The 8,458-nt window shown below is 39.3% G+C and overlaps 1 protein-coding gene and 1 long non-coding RNA gene across 2 annotated transcripts in view; both read right to left on the bottom strand.

Moving 5' to 3' along the window:
• Positions 1-2,777, bottom strand: part of LOC117943115 — a 3,481-nt gene extending 704 nt beyond the window's left edge. The window contains exon 1 of the long non-coding RNA XR_004656287.1: positions 2,327-2,777. This is a non-coding gene — a long non-coding RNA (uncharacterized LOC117943115). The remainder of the gene's footprint in view (positions 1-2,326) is intronic.
• Positions 2,778-3,837: 1,060 nt separating this feature from the next.
• The window catches only part of LOC117943374, a 91,159-nt gene continuing 86,538 nt past the window's right edge, over positions 3,838-8,458 (bottom strand). Inside the window, exons 13-14 of the mRNA XM_034869457.1 lie at positions 4,580-4,723; positions 3,838-4,079 (exon numbers count right to left, since the gene is read on the bottom strand). Of these exons, the coding sequence (XP_034725348.1) occupies positions 3,838-4,079; positions 4,580-4,723 (386 nt within the window). The remainder of the gene's footprint in view (positions 4,080-4,579; positions 4,724-8,458) is intronic.

Here is an 8,458-nt window from a genome sequence, read left to right as displayed (position 1 = left end):
TTGGAAAATGGCTGCAATGAAACAAAGAGTGAAAAATTTAAAGGGGTCTGAATACTTTCCGTACCCACTGTATAACCATCAACAAGCTTCCTACACCTCTCAACTGGAATTTTGGACCACTCTTCTCTTGAAAACTGCTCCAGGTCTCTCAGATTTGAAGGGGTCCATCTCGCAACAGCAATTTTGAGATCTCTCCATAGGTGTTCTATGGGATTTAGATCCGGACTCATTGATGGCCACTTCAGAATCCTCCAGTGCTTTGTCTCCAACCATCTCTGGGTGCTTTTTGAGGTATTTTTCGGGTCATTGTCCTGCTGAAACACCCATGACCTCTGACGCAGACCCAGCTTTCTGACACTAGGCCCTACAAAATCTTTTGATAGTCTCCAGAGTTCATGATTCCTTGCACACAGTCAATGCACCCAGTGCCAGAAGCAGCAAAGCAACCCCAGAACATCCTTGAACCTCCACCATGTTTGACTCTAGGTACTGTGTTCTTTTCTTTGTAGGCCTCTTCCCGTTGTCTGTAAACATTAGAATGACCTGCTTTGCCAAAAAGCTCTACCTTAGTCTCATCTGTCCACAAAATGTTCTCCCAGAAGGATTGAGGCTTACTCAGGTACATTTTTCCAAACTGCAGTCTGGCTTTTTTATGCCTCTGTGTCAGAAGTGGTGTTCTCCTCGGTCTCCTGCCACAGCGCTTCTTCTCATTCAGATGACGAAGTCTGGTTGGAGCTGACAATGAAGCACCCTGAGTCTGCAGGACAGCCTAAGTCTGCAGGACAGCATGAGTCTGCAGGACAGCCTGAGTCTGCAGGACACCCTGAGTCTACAGGACAGCCTGAGTCTGCAGGACACCCGGAGTCTGCAGGACACCCTGAATTTGAATGGAAGTTGACTGAGGTTGTTTATCCACCATTTGAACTGTCCTGCTTTGCATTCTTTCATCAATTTTTCTCTTCCACCCACGTCCAGGGAGGTTTGCCACAGTTCCATGGGTTATAAACTTCTTGATAATATTGCTTACAGTGGAAAAAGGAACTTTAAGATCTCTGGAGATTGACTTGTAACCTTGAGATTGTTGATATTTGTCCACAATTTTGCTTTTTATGTCCTCAATTCACTCATCCAACAATTCTTGGCTCTTCTTTCTCTTCTCCATGTTTGGGGTGACTGACACACACACACACACACACACACACACACACACAACGCAACACAACACAACACAACACAAAGGTTGAGCCAACTTTTACACACTCTAACTGGCTTCAGTGTTGATTTATATATTCCCAGCACCTGTTAGTTGCCACATATGAGTTTAAATGAACATCACATGCTTGAAATGAAATTATCTACCCACAGTTTTAATAGGGTGCCAATGATTTGGTCCAGTCCATTTTGGGAGTTTTGTGTAAAATAATGTCAAATTTGCCTTTTTTCTTCTGCTTTTTTGTGCTTTTCCAATACTCTTAAAGGTAATAAAAATGTTTATACCAAAACATTTGTCATTGCAACACTTTTCTGAGAGAAATGGTGCATTTTCTGGAAAAGTTCCAGGGGTGCCAATAATTTCATCCATGACTGTAGCTCCACTGCCACATGGTGACTGATTGATCAACATTAACAGAAGAGCAGACGCTGATCGAGTCACAGGGATCATCAAGAGATCATTGTGTTATTCTCAGTCAGTCAGCGCGGTCCATCAGAGGGTCCAGAGAGGGGAACTCAATCACAGACCATATCACACAATTAAACACATACAAGTCTTTTACTAAGCAGCTAGAATAATGGATGGTAAATACATATACATGTCAGCACTAAAACTATATATGTATGTATTCTGTTAGTTTGCAATCTCGACATATTTGTATTTAAGGTATTTCCCCCCCCCTCTTATTTCCCTACTGCTTTTATTGCTCTCAACAGCGATGTCTTTTCTAATCTTTGACTCTCTGCTCTGTTTTACTTGTAACCTGTTTGTTGTTGTGTTGCTAATCTTTTTGCTTCTGTTCTGTCTTGCTTTGGGCTAAGTTCTGCTCTGCTTGTGTTGTATTCTTGTTTGTATTTACAAATAGCCCTTTTGGTTAATTCTTTTATTTCTTACACACATAATCATGATTTTATTGTCAATTCAATTTCAATTTTATTTATAGTATCAATTCATAACAAGAGTTCTCGAGACACTTTACAGATAGAGCAGGTCTAGAAAAAACTCCAGAATTTTCTAGTAGTAGTTTCCTAGTCCCTTTCTCATAAAGACTCCTCCTGCTTTGCTGTCACAATAGAAATAGAAGGTTAGTCTAGGGTTAACACTACTGGAAACTTACTTGTATTACTTGTTCTTGATGTTCTTTCGTAAAAGAAAAGCTGTTGCTGCAACTCCAAGTCCGACAGCAAGAATTCCAGCTCCAGTAAATATTTTGGTCCAACTGCTCATTTTGACTGAAACACATCACAAAAAGTTAGTTTAAGTTTAGTGTAGTTTATTTTGCACATGGGACTACATATGTTCAGTAGAATGGTCGTATACAAATTTGAGTTCATTCTAATGAATGGGTTTGTATGATATCTTATGAAAACTCATGCATAACAGTTCATATAATATCCTACAAAATTAGTCCTCACTGGCCAGTGTGGCGAGGACGGGTGCAGAGCTCTGGGAGCTGTCGCTTCGGTCAGCCGCCGTTACATTTGAGTTTAGCAAACAAAAAGTCAGCACCATGCAGGGACGGCAGGTGCATTTAGACACCAAAACAACAAGACCATGGTTTGGTTTAAAGCATTCCTTTGGTTTTTCCCAGGAAAAGACCCCCCCCCCCCCCCCCCACCCAGCTTGAGCGTCCCGTGTTGTACAGCAGCAGTCATTGTGGTGCTGACAGTAATAAATATGTGCAATACACACGCATTACAGAGCGGGCTGTAGGCTACTGCGGTAAACTTAACCTGCATCCTCCGGTCATCAGGCATCATATCAGACTTCAACCACGTATAAAAACAAAATACGGCAAAGAGATGATAAAATGCATAGTGGTAAATAACTATTGGACTTTGCTAATGAACTGAGTATAAAAATCCAATAAAATTATCAATGTATTCTTGAAAAAAATTAAATTAAATTACTGAAAGTAAACAAGCCATGTTGATTCTTGGTAATAAATATTATACCTTTGGAAAGCCTGATTATTTCCCCTTTTCAATGGTGCCACCTGTGTAAGGAACATGTATTTGAGGATGAGCAGCAGAGCGGAGGATGTGGGTTTGGTGTTGTTTGGTGGATTGGGGGATTGTGGGGACTGTAAACTGTTATAATGTGAAATAGTTATCATGTGAAAATGTAAGACCTATTTAGAAAGGGAGAAAAATGTTTTGGGTTTAGGCAAATTTAGAACACAGGAATCTTGTAGTAAGTAAGATTGAGAGTAAGATGAGATAAGGAACTGGGACTGTAAGTAGGAACAGATGGCTCCTCTATCCAACTTTGGGGAACATATTTGAGTTCTAAACTCGCCTAATACACCCGGCCACAGCTCCACCAATGGTGAAGCAAAACTCATTTACATAGAACAACTTTACGCCTACATTTATTTATACAAATTCAATTAAAAGGCAGAGCGAGGGGAAAGTACTGTGGAAGACTGATGAATGATTTCAGTACTCGTCCCCTTTGCAAAGCACAAAAGACAACGTCTGTGTCCGTGTGTACTTCAGAATTGTTGTTTTGAACCTGACAGCCTGCTGCGGGATGGCGTCCCATTCTTCAACCGGCCCATGTAGCAGGTCAGCCAACGTGGTTGTGTTGGTCTCTCTGACACAAACAGCATGTCCCAGCTGGTCCTACCAGTGTTCAACGGGGCTGAGGTCAGGTCTGCTGGCAGGCCATTCCACCCTCTCCACTCCCAAATTCTGGAGGTAGTCTCTGATAAACACTCTGTGGGGATGAGCGTTGTCATCTTGGAAGGTAAAGTCTGGTCCCAGAGATAAGGCATTGCCACTGATTGCAGAATCAGGCCCCGGATTATCAGCACCCGGGGGTCCCAGAAGCTCAAAACCAGAGTCATAGCAACAGCAAACCAAAGCTGTTGGCATTGACAGAGACAGTTTAACAACTTTTTAGGCAACCCACATCCTTCGCTCTGCTGCTCATCCCACAAATGCAGGTTCCTTACAAAGTTTGCACCATTTAAAAGGGAAATGATCAGGTTTCTTTCCAATGGTATGAAATTTATTTGCAAGAATCATTGTTATAACAAAGAAATAATCTACCAAACACAAATGTCCTTACTTGTGTGCAGGTTATAAAATCGCTTTGTGACCTTAACATCGAGAATAATATTGAATTGGGAGTTGAGTATCGTTACATTCCTGTTAAGCATGTCATTTTCTTTATAGCTTTAATAAAAGTACTCACCAACAACAAGCTTGATGTGGAATGTTTCTATTTTCTCCCTAAGAGGAAAATAACAGCTGTAGACTCCACTGTCAGATATCTTTGTATTTCTGATGATTATGGAGGCGTTGCCGTGTTTCAGTTCATCTGGAAAATGAGAGACTCGACCTTTGAACTGCTCACTCTGACCTTGACGACCGTTATCATACAGGAAGACATCGTTCTGATCATCTGACCTCCAGTCAAACAGCTCGGACTCAGTGTCCTCCTCGGGGCTGAGGGAGCAGGGCAACACAACATCTCTCCCTTCTTCCACTACGACGACTGCTGGCCCTGGAAGAACAACATTTATATATATATATATATATATATATATATATATACACACATACACACATACACACACACACTGTATGTAACACCCGTGGAGCTGCAAAGATTAATGGATTAGATGTCAACTATTAAATTAGTCACCAACTATTTGATAATCGTTTAATCGGTTTGAGTCACTTTTTACAAACAAAAAGTCAAACTTCTCTGACTGCCGCTGGTTAAATATGAATATTTTCTAGTTTCTTCTCTCCTCTGTGACAGTAAAATGAATATCTTTGGATAAAGTCCTGTTATTATGGAAGGTAGCTGACATTAAGGTTTTTCACGTTAAGTTTTTCCCTTACAAATATCCCTTAATGAAGCAGAAACCCTTAATGTGCTAACGTCATAATAATCGGACTTTGGGTTATAGCTTTTGACAGTTTTCAGTGTTAAGGATCAATATGAGAGAGAAATATGGTAATCATTAGTCATTGTTTAGGTACATTAAACCAACATGTCCTTTTCAACATGTTAACAGTTCTGGGTATTAGTTCTATTATCTGGACGATAATAGATTTCATAGTGAACTTTGGAATTAAAAAACTAGTTGACGCAGTTTACTCTGCGACTGCGCTTTTTTCAATCAAACTTTCAGCACCTGTTTCCACCCAACGTGAAAGACGAGCTGCAAACCAAATGACGACATAGATCCATAACCTGAGCTGGGAACGGCTGCATGTCTTACCGATGCTATAATTAGGAGCATATAGTCCCCAGAGCGTGCTCTGGATCCCTAAGACTGACACAAGACCCAGTTCTGTCCGTCTGTCGCCTTCATATCTACAAAGTTAGTCATTTTTACCGTTTTCATCACAAAGTGTTTCCCCCAGAAGACCCAGACCCAGCAGACCCAGAAGAAGCTTCATAGTAGTCGGTTAATGATTATAAAACATAAGGAGCTCTAACAAATCACTGCACACACTTTACTTTCAACTAGCCTACCTTCTATCTGTCACTCCCGGTGACAGCACCGTGGATGTAGGAGGAAACGCACGCGGAGCTCTGTCGCCATCTTGTGTCGTATTCCAGGAGTTACACACGTTTTATCCTCACGTGTCTTGTGGACGGATAAAGACTTCAAAGATGGATGTCCAGGGTCTGATGGATTGGTTTAAAAGAAAGAATGACCTCCGTTAATACAATGTCCATAAAAACAATAATGAACTGTTAAACTGCTCGTTGTTAATCCGTAAATCATTCAATTCCATTTTATTTATATAGATTATATATATTAAATCACAACAGTTATCTCCCAGGTCTTTCCATAAAGAGCAGGTCTAGACCAGACTCTTGGATGTTATTTGATATAAATACTATTTATCTGTTAACTCACCAGAGGGCGCCATGACGTCACTCACCGGCAGAGACGCTTCCTCTGAATGTAGGTCAGAGGTCACATTTAACAGAAGGAGGATTTAACCGGTTGCATTGGGGAAAATATTTACAATTTAAAATTGTGATATTCACAAAATGTAAACTAATTTAAGATGAAAAAGAAAAGGAAAAAATAGTAATACATTCTTAATATTCAGAATAAAAATAAATCCATAGAAGAGCTTGTTATGGTAAAGTTATGGAAGAACCATTTCCTTCTTTTCACATCCAACATCCAGCTAAATAATGAATAATATATAATAATAATAATAATAATAATAATAATAATAATAATGAAGAATGCTCAGAATCCTTAGAATAACTTTTAATTTCATAATATCAAAGCATTGGGAACACTGAACAATCAATAACAAATCAAAATGTAACCAGGTTCTGCTCAGCCTCCAACATTACATGTAAAAAAAATAACCTCAAGGTCTGGGAGCACTACTTAAATTCTTTTAGCAATGTCCTGGTTCGAGGGATTAAAGATGAAATAGCTATCAAATTAACTGACACTTAATAACTAATTAGTCTTCGGCTGTAGAGGAGTATTGACTTTACACAGAGAAATTAAAAAAACACAACTGCACTTTAACTCTTTTGGAAAAAAAAATATTATTTCCAATGTCCGACACTGAATGTGACACTCTCACTTACTAACCCAAAATGTCAGGTAATAAAAATGACATATGTTCTGGCCAGAAGAAAATAAAACAAACAAACAAACAAACAAAACTACCCGTTTAAGTTTTGCTGCAGCAATAGTCTCTTCAATTTAGTTTAGTTGTGCACAACCCAGTACCTGTTTTGAGCTCAGTTAAAAAAAAAAATGTATGCGATATTATCTTCCAACTCCACAGGAGGGAAAGACCTCATTGATGAGATAGTAGAGATGGAATTCCAAACTCAGGCCTGAAGTTCAGAGTCCAGCCCGCTGTCCACCACGCTCTCTCCCACTATGGCGGTTGCAGTTGAAAACATGAGCAGAATTGATGAAGATTGTGTTATAACATTACAGAAAGTCAAGAAAAATGAATATTAGGCTGTTCAAAAATATAAAAGTATTTACATTTTCACATTTACCAACTCAAACATTTACAGTATAAACTGAAAAAACATCTCAAGGGTTTTGCTTCACTTTGTATCATGGAACTAATATTTAGCTGCATAACCATATTTCTGACATTTCATTCAAGGCTTTGAATAGTAGCCTATAATATGAATATATTTACATTCAAATGATAAAAGGAACTATATTATTGATTAACAGCATAAATAGTGAAAGTACACAGTAAAGTGTTCAGTAGAGAAGCTTTTTTCTAAATACTTGTATCTAAGACAGTGATAGAGACAGTCAGGAGGACCAGAGAAGACCTGCAGGAAGGGCCCTGTGGAGGACTCAAACCAAAGCCACCGCGGTGAGGACTCAGCCTAAAGTCCCGGCTCTACCCGCTGAGCCACCAGGGCGCCGCTTCATTCACTGAGTTAGATAAAAAGATTAATTCCACATCTCAGCCTTTACTATTCTTCTACACACACAGGCAAGAAATGATCGTCTAAAGAGCAAACAGCTGGAATAAAACACTATAAAATAACTAAAACATTACATGAAGTGACCTTTTTACACAATATATGTCACACTTCACACCATCACAGCTAACTTTATAATTTGGTGTGAATATAAAATAAAGACTTCTAAGAGCATCATCATGTTGAGCTGGTCCTCTCTGCTCTACACACCTCTGGATCAGGAATACTGGACCAGTCTTACCAACAGGTCCACCATCAACTAGAACTGAAGACCACATCAACCAGCCTAACTGGGATAGAACAAGCAGAAAATAACTGGAAACTAAATCAATGTTTCCAGCAACACAGACGTTATCAAAGCCTCATGTCATCATTGGTGAACGTTCATTTGGCTCTGGAGCTGAACCTGCCGGAAAAACACAAAACAAGATTTAATATAATAATGAAACCTTCTGGTTCATATTCAGGCTGAACAATCACAGTTTCCCACACATGGCTGTAGAACTAGAGGCCAGAGTTAAAAACATTAAAACTGTATTTTATTCATTTTATTATTTACTCATTAAGAAATGAGAAAAGTTTCCATGATGTTAGTTGAGATGCAGCAGCTAGATAACGAGGTGGAGACGAGGCTCCACTCGTTAAATGAGAAGACATCTGTAGGAGCCACATTATGTTTATGTTCTCATTTATTGATTGTGTTATGCGCTGTAAATGTCTCTGATATTGTCTTACACATTATATTTTTTAATGTTAAGACATTGTGGTTTTATTGTCATTTTGTGG

This window comes from Etheostoma cragini, chromosome 4 (assembly GCF_013103735.1).
Source record: "Etheostoma cragini isolate CJK2018 chromosome 4, CSU_Ecrag_1.0, whole genome shotgun sequence".
Taxonomy (NCBI): domain Eukaryota; kingdom Metazoa; phylum Chordata; class Actinopteri; order Perciformes; family Percidae; genus Etheostoma; species Etheostoma cragini.
The sequence above is the reverse complement of the archived record's forward strand: the minus strand, read 5'-3'. Positions and strand labels throughout refer to the sequence as shown.